Source organism: Nymphaea colorata, chromosome 5 (genome assembly GCF_008831285.2).
Source record: "Nymphaea colorata isolate Beijing-Zhang1983 chromosome 5, ASM883128v2, whole genome shotgun sequence".
In the NCBI taxonomy this organism is placed as follows: Eukaryota; Viridiplantae; Streptophyta; class Magnoliopsida; order Nymphaeales; family Nymphaeaceae; genus Nymphaea; species Nymphaea colorata.
Window position 1 is genome coordinate 9,187,573 of NC_045142.1, and position 14,280 is coordinate 9,201,852.

Genomic DNA, 14,280 nt, shown 5'->3' on the forward strand with positions numbered 1-14,280 from the left:
ATAAATGCATGGGTTGGAGACATAAAGAAAATAATAAAATTTACATTTTCAAATTTAAAAGTTCACTAAATCCATTAATTTAAGGCATAATAAAAATTTTAACTTCTCGGTTCTCCCATCCACACTTCGCTAGAATTATGAATTTAGAGTGAGAGACATGCTAAATCCAACCTATGGATCTGAAATCTAAGGTAACCAAATGCCTCATAAGTGGATTTAGTTTCTTAAAATTCTGCATAGACATACTGCCAACTGCTTAAGGAACTATCACAGTTATGGTCACAAACATGTCTCCGACGTACATGGAGAGGCTTCAGCATAGCACCAAAAGGTCGCATATGAGAAGGACCATTACACACCAAGGTTCTTAGTTTCAGGTAAGAAGGAACTATTGCCAGAAATGACATAAACATCATACATGGAATCCATCTACATGATCAAACTAAAGCTTAGTGATTCATAAGCACTGATTCATGACCACTAGGAACGACCTTTTCACATCGCCTCGCTGTTTCCTCATAAAAATATCAGCAGCTCTTTCAATTTGAACGCTTGCATGTACCTGAATCTTGCATGCTAAGTTGCAGAACGCCCTGCATAGCAGCCATAAATTATTAAAAGGCATGTCATGTAGAATATACAAAATCAATACGTCTACAGGCTCATAACACGACTTCATTCAATGGAGTTTGGTCCTCTCATGCAACTGAAAGTCTCAGACTCGGATGCTTTTTTCTTTTTTCTTCAGGTCCTTCAGGATATGTAATTAAGTATGCCGATCTTCTCCAAACCAGTCACTAGTTGTTCAGCAAATCATTCACATCCAAATTCAAACCAACGCATACCCAAATTTTTTGGAGGCTGTGCTTCCTCAGTAGCAAGAACGGAAATATATTGTTGACCAAATTGGTCAGAGAATTCAGGAAACGCATAACCAAAGTTCTTATTGAATTTTCTCTAGTTACATTTGAGTGTTGACTTTAACTCGATAAACAGCATGGCAGAAATGAGAAAAAACAAAATGGATGACTTGATCTAGAGGATAACCTGGAAGTAACTAAAGGGTTCTGGTGGGGCTGATTTCCATGCAAATCACTTTCTCTGCATCTCTAATGATCTTGTCTGGTGGAGAAAGTTTGGCTGTCTATAAATTATACACAATTACAATGTACCATGTTTTATATTGCATTGAATATGTACTTTATACCACTCCATTCACAGATTGCTGGGAACGTTTGCCATCTTTTTGCTGGACAAGCCTTTTCCTTTTTTATTTCTAATTCCAGGTTGGTTGATAAGATAGTTAGACAAAAGCTTTCACTCATTGTGGAGGTCAGAAATTTTCCTTTTATATTTATGCAAAGCGAGATCTCTCAACTCATTATTTGATCAGACAGTAAGCACATGTGGCTGCATATGTTTCAAGAAAAAGTTTTGCAGATCAAGCACCCTTAAAGGATAACATATTCATGCATAAGTTTGCAGTCAACAAGGCCGTACCTTGGTAGATCTTTCCAGGGAGTCCCACTGTTCTAGATGTTGTTTTCCTTAGTCAACGGAAAGCCAAAAAGCATGCAGCTGTTTCTACCGTTGCCACTGACATCACTTTGATTATTGTCCCTTGAAGTTGGCATCATACCAGTAGCCATATGTGCATTATCAAACAGACGTTGCTTCTTCAAGGGCTCCAGAAGCTCAAACTCACTAGAGATGATAGGTTGATTTGAATTTTGGCTTGTGAAGCTGTTGCATTTGATGCCTCTTCTTTGAGAGCTTTGAACGTCATATGTTGGGCTCCTCAAAGGATAAGAATTTCCACTGTAGATGCCACAAGGTTTGGGAGTCTTGAAGCATGGGAAAATTACTGAGGCTGGTTTCTGATTAACAGCAAGCTCTCCAAGACCATATTTGCAATTTCCCCAAACAATGCGGTTGACATCAGCTGATAGCTGAGATGTCAAAGGAAATACTTCTTGACCTTGCAAGACCTTTTGGAATCTTCTCGATTCCCCCAAGTCTCTGCTAATCACAGGCATGGTAGACTTTGCTATTGGAGATCCAATGAAACTGGTCCCTAGAACAGCTGGCCTGAGATGCTTTTCAGATGAGTTATACCCCTTAAATTCCATCGACTGACTGAATTGATCAGATCTGTCAAATACTGGTGCGATAGCAAAATTTTCTTGACCTTGCAAGACCTTATGGGATCTCACAGTTTCCCCAAAGTCCAGAGAACACATCCCTGCTTCCAGTTATGGTACCAATGATTATCGGGGGAAACAAACAAAAGAAAACTAGTAACTGAAAATAATAGAAAGCCCGAAACAATTCCTACCCTCTATGTCTGGCTGAGGGCATGTCTGTAGTCTCTTTATCCGGGGACCAACTGAACAGCTCAAAGCTGGTAAAGAAAGGGATGGTTCAATCTCCCATGGAGAAACTCTTTCTTGATGGTTGATTACTGAAGAATCATCCCAACGTACCTGCCATATGTAATTACATATATAAATCAAATAATCAGCAAAAAGATGGCCAAGAATCATCATTGAGGCTTCCATCAGTCTATGAGGGCTAGGTGCATCTGTACATCTGCATGTATTCATGTGGTAATAGTCATAAATGTTGACAACGTTTGAAATATCACAAAAACGAGGGCAGAAACTTACTAAAAATATATCTACTTATATACATGGAGATATATCTACCTACATACATGACATCTAAAATAATTATATCAAAGAATAATAATGTGATTTTGCTGCAGCTGCATTTTACATTTGCAAATGTCTAAACCAAGGCCACAGATGCAACTTTTTGATGTCTGCAAACAAATGGATGGACTGAACATTAGTATTGTCCAATGTAGGTTGTATTTGTAAGCTGAAAAACTTATTATTAATTTTGAAGTCCTACAAAATCCAATTTATACACCAAAAGAGAAGATTTTAAATCAGTTCTTAGGTTTCGAGCATGAAGATCACATCCAAACAGCTATTTTCATGAATAAAACATTGAAAATGTAAATATAGCTAGGCAAAGTTATAGATGTAATTTCTTTCCCTGCTGTATCCTGTGGTACAGCCTAATCACATAGAATACCATCTAGCATACACTTATATATGAGTCTCACTAACACCACTGTAGATGTACATTTAAGCATTTACTGCACCTGCTATCTAGAGAACATATACTTAAGGTTTACCTTTTAGAAATAGGACAAGTGTGCATACTGTGGGTTCCATCAGATAGGTTGGGCTATTTTTATTTTTACTTTGCACATATAATATATTTATTTAGTTAAAAGCTTTTTTTCATTTTATCTTTTCTTAAGGCTGTTTTGAACATAACTACTAGCCTTCAGAACTATGTCACATGAGTACTCCTTTGATGGAACAGTACCTATACCATATGTGTATGACATAGGTATGGGTATGGGTACAAGATGCCCATGGGTACGCTACGGGTAAGATCAAAGCAGTACCAGGCATGGTCCTAGGTATGTATCCATCCTGTTTTCGATTGACCAAATCTATTTTCCAAAAATTAAGATTTTTTTGTTTTTTTGTTTTTAGTATACTTGTTACTTTCATCCTTTTTTCATTAGTTTCTTCTTCATAATCTATGCATTTTGAATCATGAATGTATTATTTTGTTTGTTAGAATTGTCTTTTTCCTTTCATATATATATATATACCCGTACCCAAGTTTTTAAAAATGGTCCGTACATGTACCTGTACCCATACCTATGAGGCATTCCTTCACAGTAGTTCCTGCAAGTTTGGAGATCCAATTAGCTGCTGAAACCGTCCTTCCACAGTTTTGACATTAGCTCCTTTTTCCGCATTTCTAGTGAGAGAAAAAGAGCTGCAGTTTGTCAGCAGCTCTGTTTAAGTAATTGATTGATTTCACTGTAAGTAACCAATCCATTAACATTTCATGTTGGATTGAGTTTCTTTGATCCAATCAAATTGTACTATTTATTATTCTTCCTTCTGCTGTCAGCTCTGGATTTACCACAATTTTTGTTTGACAAACACCAGATTGTCCATCACTTCTAACTTTTTCAGTTATGCATGTTTTATTTGAGTAGATAATTCACGGTATATAGATCCAAGGGATATAGGGATATGCTAGATGAAAGAATACGAGGATACACATAATACATGCTTTGAACCAGAGAATGATAACAAAGGCATGTACTCAAGATAATAATAAAAAGAGCAATAGATGACTAGTGAGGTAGTAATTAGGAGCAAATGTATATGCATACCATTTTCTACAAATATTATGGGTATACCATTAAAGTCATTACCAAACATAGAAATATATGACCTGAAGCGTGAATTAATACCCCTCCCTTAGACTAACCTAAGAACCTGATTGGATCCTAACCTGCTTTCATTTTGTACCTCAAAAGGCTTTATACCAGGGTACAAGTTAGCAAGTAGGTTAGAACTAACCTGCTTCCTTGTCTGCTTTCCTTTAGTACCAAACCGTCTATGTACCAGGATACAAAACACTGATTCAGCACAACTAGATACAGACATCATTCTCTACAAAATCTTTAGATATATGGCTATCCCCAAGTCATTCCCTCAAGGGGGAGGGGAGGCGAGGAGGGAGGAAGTTGTGGGGGCAAATGTCACAAGTGTAGCCTCATGGTTGCAAGGGAAAGGAAAACAATTTCTTCACAATTCCTATCACTTATGATTGAATATGGGACCTGTTTTTTGTCCATGAGTGCCTGCACGACAAATTCTACATGGACCATATACACCCACGTATCTTAAGGAAATTCCAAAAACCATGATTCTGAAACTAATGAACAAAACATATGAACTCAAAATATTCAATTTTCAATTGCTTGGTCTTCATGCATGTCCACATAACTGGAATTACATATATCCTTGCATATGTCAGTGATACTATTGTTAAGAAGTAAATGCTGCACTTCTTCTTCATAAAATAATGTATTGCACAAGATATTTGGCATGAAAGACCTGTACTCAATGAGGTAAAAGATATTTGACATGAAAGATAGTATGTCCGATGAGTTATTTCTTGTTGGATAACTTTGAGATCTCACCTTTGCCAAACAAGTCGAGATGTGTTCAATCAAATTGCACAATTTATACACGAACTGAAGAAAGATCTAACTAGAGTTAGCAAAAGGATATTATGGATGGATGTGGTTGCCTGGCCCCAACCTTGATCTGGTTAATTTAGTCATGTATCATTTTGTACACAAGTCCGAAGATTATAATAATATTTTCTGACATATTGGCTGTCACAGGAAGGGATTATCTGTTTAAATGGGATTTAATTCATTTAAACATGTAAAATAATACAATTACACATTAATCCTACAAGTTTTATCATTTTCAAATCGATCAAATACAGATCATCTATGTACATTGAAAATTGCATTCAGAATGGACATCCGCAACCAAAAATTTGCAAATCTGCCATAGTATGTCACATTCATTTGCAGTTTTTCCCTTGGCTATAAGTTCCCTTTCCAAGAAGAAAGAATAGCAAAACATGGTTGCAACTTTTTATCAAGTTCACCATTTAAACGTGGACAAATTGTTGAACATTCTCAACTTAACGATATTGCTAAACAATTGTTCCAACAAAAAAGATATCAGATATATATGACAAGTGGTAAAGAATTACTGAATCTAAGCAACAAGTGGTACATAAGCATAAAGACATGTAAATATGTGCATGTGAGTGTTTGTTGAGAGAGAGGGAGAATGAAGTGCAATACACTAGCTATATTTTATTGATCTTCATGTTTAAAAACATGGACAATTGATTAAAGAATCATGTTCATTCCAATGCATGAACCAGATTTTACATGTGGAAAAAGCTCAAAACCATTGACTCAAGTCCTGAAAAAAACACTGTACGGAAAGAACGATAGTTAAGTTGTCTCTTAAGTTCTCAAAAGGTTTCAGACGCAAAGATCACATACATCAGGCATCTAGTTTCATGAAAATAACATTTATGGATTTAAAGTTTTAAACAATGTCACAAAAAATGCATTTTTTTAGAAAAAAATGCGATAAATCAAATTGCTGTTTAAAACTTTAAAAAAATGTTAAAAACGAAAAAAACGAGTTTTTAATGCGTTTTTTCGCGTTTTTTTTTTACTTTTTTCATTTTTTAATGCCAAACAGGTTTTTTTCATTTTCTATTTTTTATTTGTTGCAAATCTACTTATCTTTTGATGTTTGTGTTATTAGTTTCTCACTTATTTTACTTTTTCCCCATTTTTAGTTTTCTTTTATTTTAAAAATTTACCGTATTTTTTTTTTCAAGCTCACCGTATTATACTTGAGAAAAACCTTGCCGTTTAAAGTCCAAAACATTATTTGTGATTATGTTTCAAACACAGTTCGAGTGCATTGTGTTCAAGTGTACAGGATATGTCTCATTGCTATGCTTGTGATTCATTACCTGAAGCAATAAACCATGAGTATCATCCTAAAACTGCAAATTGTTAAGCTATACTACTAGGTGGAAATTAAAATATACACAAGTAGTGACAAAATTAAAAGAAACAGGAAAAAAGTTACAGAAAGAAAAGGAAGCGTGAATCTTCTACTGCTTTAACTCAGTGCAAAAGATGTTCAAATGTGTAGAGATAATAACTTTGTGTTTGAAATATGTGGTGCTCTCTGTTGCAAAGGACATGCATGCTAAATGAACATGATAATGGATACTGTCATTGCAGTACTAATACGCAAATGTGATATATAATTGTACCATCAAGCACCTCCATTTTGAGTTAGGCCACTTGAGAGGATCAAGATCACCCATTCCACTAATCACACCATTATACCTGCAGAGAACAGTCCAGGCTCCTAAACAAACTTTACAGTAAAAGGCAAGTTTATCCATCATGAAGCTTAGTGACATTTAAGCAACCTCTTTTCTGCTGAATCTTCCATCTCAAACCTCATTTTGAACCTCATCCCAATGGAAACTGGACGGTTCAGAGTTTTAACATATTTCTGGTACGGTATTACAAACTCAGCAGGACTTGCCCTACAACACAGTATGATTTATGAATATTAGATTAATATTATTTTTCGTACAACAATTTGGAAAGAAAAATGTATAAAAAAATGAAATAAAAGTAAAAGCTTCCAAGAGTATCAACCAATTTTGCTATTTATTTGCGGGAGTGCAAACACAGAAAGACATGAACAGAGAGAAATGAGAATCATGCACTAATGTTCAACATGGAGTCCAGAGCTCATAGCATAAGCATAGAATAAGGTAAATCTGCAGACTGAACATGAAATATCAATAAACAAACTCAAACACAACTGCTATGAAAGCACGTACACATAAAAGAGGCTTCCAACTTCCAGCAATTTCAGTACCCATTTCATATGTCATGGAGGATTTAAAAAATAAGGCCAACAGTAGATATGATCACTTCATTCCAAGGAAGTAGTCGGAGATATTTTTTCAAAAACAATTTCACATTGCTGTCATCACCATGTTTCTCCGTGTCTTATCCTTCTTTGTTGAATATTTCAAGCTATAGAAATAGAATTATCGAACATGAAAACAGAAACAGAAAAAACAATAGAATAATGATTAAAAGAAAGGAGAAGAGAAAATCCTAGAAAATGATTGCTTATGTTGCCTTCATTTTTTTATTAAAAACACTGCCAAAATTAGTGTTTGCATGCCATTCAACAAATTTAGAGTAGCCTGTGGTCAAACTTGGTCAATCATTTCATAGACACAAACAATAAACTAGGGACATGATAACTAAATTCCCTCCAACTTGCTTATGAAACAACTTATTGAGTTGTACTTGGCTTTCTGGATGCCAGCAAAATTTCAATATCAACAATTTGAATGATAATCAATATCTATGTGCAGAGCGTAGACACGAGAATTGGAGCCTTGCCAATGTGCCAGGTTGATGTGTTACCAAACTCAAGAACTGCAGTAAAGTTCCATTGGGGGACCTTAATTCCTAGTTCACATATAATGAATATGTCTCAATCTCCTTTGTTTATGTGTGTGTATCAAGTCCAGAACCAATTTGACACTTGACATAGTTGTGGCAATTTTTCTTCTTGCTCTTTCATGAAACAAGATTGCTCCAAGAAAAAAGGCACAGAACTTAGAATTAGATTTTTATTACCTTGGTGAGCCCAAGTAAGCATTCGAATAGACATCTATATTACAATTATGAAGATGACATTTGGCAGATAAGATACCTTTTAATAGGTGCTTCTTCAAACACTTTAAACCCTCAATATGGCCTGTATTACTAGTGAATAAATGCAGGCATTCACGAATTGAACATATGACATCCAGTCTATACCAATAAAACAGATGGTTCCCAATTGGTTTTTAAGTCCGCACCCATCCTTTTTCTGAAAATGGCTTTCCATCAACTAGATAGCTTGTGTTTGTGATGAACTGGAATATCAATAGGCTTACGCGTTTTAATTTAACAAGTACATTGTTGAGATAACAAGATGTCCTTAAGTAATCTAAGAATACTTCAAATCCAGAAACTGCCATAGTAGCACCACATACATCAAATAGCAATAGCTTCGACATATCCTCCTTATACATTGACCAATGGTAAATGGAGACAAGAATGATGTTGACATTAGAACCTCTGTTTTTCAAGACCCCCTACTTTCATAGTAACCCTTGCTTCTTTGCTTCCAATAGGTGATTGTGTAGATAGAGAATAACTAGATATATACGTAAATGTCTATTTAACTGCTACTGGTTCGGATTTTGGACCTTAAGGAGATTTCACAATCTTGTATCTTAGAGCCTCGAGCCCACACCATGATATATATTATTATGTAACAAATTTCTAGCCATTTGCACTGCAGTTCTCTTGTTTTCTTTTACTTATCAGATGTGATGCCACACAAGCCGCAACTGTTGTGATACTCAATATTATGTTTACTTTTATACAGCAACCTGGCTTCTCTATGCTGAGAGGCAGTGCAACCTTTGCACTAACGAAAAAAGGATCTAGAGTTCGTTCTTTCTAAAGTTCTGAATTCTTCCTTCCCCACGCTGCCTATATATATGCTAATCTAAAAATCCACATCAAGGATCACATGAATTGAAATACATTAAATATGTGAAACAAATAAAGGCAAGAACTTCAATGATTTTTAATTTTTTTGAACTTTTTATCCTTTAGAACTCATCATCCTTACTGTCACCATTAATCCACATAATTTGTTTGAGTGTCCACCTTTGCCAAATTAAACTCCTATTGGCCTTTTCCGGAAGGTACATATTCCATGTAACTTTTTTCTCTTGGAATTCTAACTAAAGAAGCTTTAAACAATATATTATCCAAGGATAAAATGTTGTAACTACTTTATAAGCATAAATTACAAAACTTTATATTTCACGTGTTCTCATATTAACAAACAAAAAATAGCCAATAAATCTCCAGTGAAGCAGCACGTTCCTACCACTTCTAAGAACTTCTCAAGTGAGACCTTAGATGATTGTTTATTTTTAGTATGGTCTCACTTCTTACAGCAGCTCAGACGAGCTTCTTCTTCATATCTTCATGTAAGGAAGCAAATATAATAGTTTCATTTGTTAGATAACCTGAATTCTGACACTATGGGCCATAACATAAAAAAGATAAAATAAAAATGGGCAGCTTCTGCAGGAATTGCATATGTCAATTTACTTAGACAGTAACATGGCATGGCAAGAGAAAGAATCAGCTCCAATACCTCCATAACTATGATTTAACTGAACTTCCCCTGACATCTAATCTATAACATCAGTCTACCGTTTGCCACTAGATGTTCCCTGAACATTTTATACTGTGTCACGCTTTGCATCCAGACTTGCTACTGAGCACAATACAGGTATCACCTACATCTTCAGTATCATATGCATGTCAAACTGTGCCACATGAATGTAGACCCATCTCCTCATCACAGCATTAACCATCTAGCCCTCATCCATACTGTAGATAGCAGTTCTGAAGTAAATTCTTTTGCAAGAAAGGATCAGGCAATATCAGCCAAAATGAAATGTGATGAGTCTGACTATTCGGGTTTCTAAAATTAAAAAAAAAGATACAACTAAGTTAAGCAATTCAAAAATTCAAAAGGCCATGACAAATCAAAAACTGTATCAGCCTTTCTCAGTCCAGCAAGTGACCAATAATCCAGTATTATGTAATGGCAGATTCAGGCTGATCTTGATGAAACTGGTTTTTGTCTATCTATGTGTAACTAGTTATGTAATGCTTTAAATCACCTCTCTCAATAGGTCATTCTTTTTTACTCTCAACTGCTTTGCTGTATATTTTGACTTGTCTTTACTGAATCAAGTGAACTGGACCTTGCTCCAGTCTTTTGTGACATTTCGTCTGTCCATGATACCACCTTCAATACTGCCCTATTGAGCTGTCCCTAAAACAATCAAGTTGTCCTTGGTCTTCAATCATTGTAGTATTTCCCTGTGGATTTAGCTTGCATTTCATTGACAGACAAGTCCCAAATTAAGTGTCATCCACAGATGACAGCAAGCTGAAATGCATCCACCAATATAAATGTTCATTATCATCGACTAATGCATTTTGGAAAATATTCTTTTTCTTTTCCTCTGACAAAAAATGCATCTTTCTAAGCCCCCAGAATAAATTTATCTTCACTAGACAGTTCTCATCCAAGATATATTAGAGTAGCAAACAAACCGCTCAGTCTTGGTAAGACATTTCTCATACAAGATATATTAGGCAGATATAATGATGCATAAAAAGCAAAAACTATTTTTCTCCGTCACAAGAGAAACAAACCATTCTCGAATCATGCTTGCTGTATTATCGGTTCTTTGGAAGATAGACCTCCAGTGCCCAAGCCCAAATATCTGGATTTAGCCCCAAGAGTCAAGTATATGCACAAAAGGGTAAACATCTAGCTGCCCATGATTCCCAGAATAAGTAGCTAAAGGTTAATAACGATATTATCTGCTTGAGCATGAGGCTACATTTAACAAGCATGCTCCATACTACACTAAACTCCATCAGCAGATGTTAAGAATACAGTCAATTACTGCAAACATTGTTAATTAAGAACAGATAATGTAGATCAACATATCATATAACTATTGCTTTCCAGGCAAGACAGATAGATATATATGGGAATATCTGCATAGATTAAAAACTTTTCTGATATCCATACACAAAAGTACAAAACAAACTTGAACTTCTCAAGCAAAATTTACATAATTAGAAACTGATGGAAAAAGAAAAATTAGGATTATCTAAGATAATTTGCCCAAGGCCATTTAAGAGCCCAAGCCTGCATACCATGTGAAGATTTCTCTTTCAACATACATTGACAAGTGAACGCCATGTTTATAACATTCACATCTCCCCAAATGAAAACACTTATCAAGAAGATGGGCATAGCATAAAAGGTAACGAAGTAGGAAAAGATACCCAGAACCATCTCAAAGGGAAAAGGAAACTACTTTCATGAAAGAAAACCTCAAAGTGCTTCCGGTAAAGGAAAAGCAGTCAATTTTTCTGCCACCTTGAAGCTAAGTTAGATATCTTACATCACTTAAAATAGCTTAGAAACGAATGAACATCCCTACCATAAAAGTACATAGAAAGAAAAATATTGCAGTCACACATAGTCATGAAATTTAACTTTCTATAATTATTATTCATTCACATTTATATCAGGTAAAAACTTCTTCCTCCAGTGATACCTTGGGCTGTAAAAGACATGAAACATGCTTTTCGTGGACATGGCATTAGCTACTGGAGAAAGAATACTGAGTTGCAAACCCTGGGAACAGAGAACCGAGTATGGAATGGAATTACGCGGCCTACATGCTCTCCTAATTCCAAGTCTCAGTCCTCCATCTTCACCTCTGCAGAAAATAAACAAATATGGGAAGTATTAGTTTCATTCATCTATTACAGCCCAAAATAAGATAGACGATGGGCTCAGGTATACCTCAGAAACAAAACTGCATCTCCTGAAACAAGACCTTTCTGATTAACAAAAATACTCCATCCAGTTGTGAGAAGATGCCTACGCGGCTGGCCTACCATGATCAGCACGTCATTTATGAAGAATTGTTAGTATGAGCAAAAGCCAAAAAAGTTTCTCTTCAGTCAGAGGATTTAAAGAGCCAAAATTGTGCCAAAAATAAAATAAGTGGATTCCGAAGTAAACCTCTATAAATATGACGAAACCTCCATTCAACACCATGCAAATCCTTAGCGACAAGCTCCTGAGATGGCCTTTGCTGACTGTAGTCCTGCAGCAGTTTGAGAACTGATATGAATCATGTAGCGAGCGGTCCTCTATAGGCACTGTTTAAACGTGTTTTACAGTTCACAGCAACAAACGGAAGCAAAAGAACAAGGGAAAAAAAAAATGAACACGACAGTGACCAGGAACTAAACTTTTTCAAAAGGAAAAGGGATAAAAAACTCACAAGAGGTGGGAAACAGTCTTCAGCAGCTCTTCGGGGAACTGAGAATCCCCCATGCGTGCTCGTGTCTGATGCAGTCAGGGTCTTGCAAAACATATGAGGGGTCGATTTGCACAAAGTCTCCGAACCACCCTCTTCTTCTTCCTCTAAATTTTTATCAAATACCTCGATTGTCTTGAAAGGACAAGAAACAAAAAGGCCTTCACCTTTAGTAGATAACCAGAAATTGGAGTTGTCATCGTATTTTTCTTTGGCCACTCCATCGGTTAACCAGTTTTTTCTAAAAAAGGAAGAACCTAAAGCGAAAGAAACAGAAGGCAGAGGGAAGATGAAGCTAGAGAAGCAAGAGAATAGGAAAACAAGGCAAAGGAAAAAGAGAGAGAGAGAGAGAGAGATCCCTCCCTAGTGTGTACTACACCTACCAAATTTGCAGGAAATTGCAGAAAACATAGAAAACACGACATGAAAGAATGGCAAGATATATTAATGGCATGTCTGAATCCATCCTGCTCAGTTAAATTAGCATACTCAACGCTCCATCAGACAATAGAAGTAATCATTGCACAGTCAATTGTAAACATGCATAGAAGCTTCCCAACCTACCAGATCGTAGGAAGCTTTATTCCATAAAAAGGACCCTGGACCTTATAGGGGAAGCATAAAAAGAACAAAACCGTGCAAACTTCTATTGGCCAAGCTAATTCTTGCCCCAACAGATACACACACACAGATGTGTGTGTGTATATATATATATATATATATATATATATATATATATATATATATATATATATATATATAGAGAGAGAGAGAGAGAGAGAGAGAGAGAGAAATTTACCTCTGGTTCGGGAAGAAGGGTGACTTGCGCATAGACCTCATCATTTTCCTGATCAGCCTTTGACAAAAAAAAAAAGCATAAATTTAGATAAAATAGGAAAAGGAAATGTAATAGAGGAGGAGGAAGAGAGCGAACAGAAAGGCTTTGTTGATGTTTCAGAAGCTGACATGAAGGTTGACATCAAGAACTCTGCAGAAAATCTGAGGAGGGAGATCGTATGTGAGCATCTGAATTTGGTGGTGCTCCAAATTCTTGAAGCAGGAAGAAGCAGAAACCGCCTGCTCCAGGTGGCCCTGTGGAAAGTAGACAACTATGTGGCCTTTCTTCGGAAGAGAGATGAGTGTGCCAGCACAAGCATGCCATAGTTCCAAGCAGATAGAACCACCACTGCCGCCGCCTCCGCCACCGCCATCACCACCACCACCACCACCACCGCTGCCGCTGCTAATGCTACTGTTCGATGCTGTTGTGTTTGTACAACATGAGGCAGCGGAATCAGTGGAGCAACAATTCTTGCCAACGACCAGTGCACTGTTGAGATCAATTTCCATATTACTGATTCTCCCTGAATCAACCGATTCCTAAATACAGGCCACACTATCTCAGACCCACACATAGAAGTGGAAAGTCTGCTCCTCTTTTGCTCATATTTGGGGTGCTCCCCATCATGTGAAAGCTTAGAAAAACACACACACACACAGGAAGAGAGAGGAAAAGAGAGGGTGGTCCTTCCTCACTTTCTGGTTTGCAAGGTATTTAACCGCAATGGTTATGGACGAGCAGGCAGGTCGTACAGGCTTCTTTTCCTTGTTGGTGTATGCCTCCGTGGTCATTTGCAGCCAGCACCTCCATAAGCTACCATTTTACCTATCACCGAACTTGCAAAAACATGAATTTTCCTGAAGGCTCCTGCCAGTGCCAGTTTTTTCTTCTTCTCCTGTTCCTTCAGTAGA

The 14,280-nt window shown here is 36.5% G+C and overlaps 1 protein-coding gene across 1 annotated transcript; it reads right to left on the reverse strand.

Moving 5' to 3' along the window:
- Positions 1-200: 200 nt before the first annotated feature.
- LOC116253848 (auxin response factor 3-like) lies at positions 201-14,076 on the reverse strand. The gene is made up of 11 exons (XM_031628811.2): positions 13,495-14,076; positions 13,328-13,384; positions 12,493-12,663; positions 12,228-12,312; positions 12,006-12,096; positions 11,755-11,919; positions 6,934-7,053; positions 6,772-6,847; positions 2,336-2,483; positions 1,501-2,242; positions 201-593 (listed from the first exon to the last, which is right to left on the reverse strand). The coding sequence occupies exons 1-10, from the start codon at positions 13,876-13,878 to the stop codon at positions 1,533-1,535; spliced, it is 2,007 nt and encodes a 668-aa protein (XP_031484671.1). The 5' UTR covers positions 13,879-14,076; the 3' UTR covers positions 201-593; positions 1,501-1,532.
- Positions 14,077-14,280: the final 204 nt, after the last annotated feature.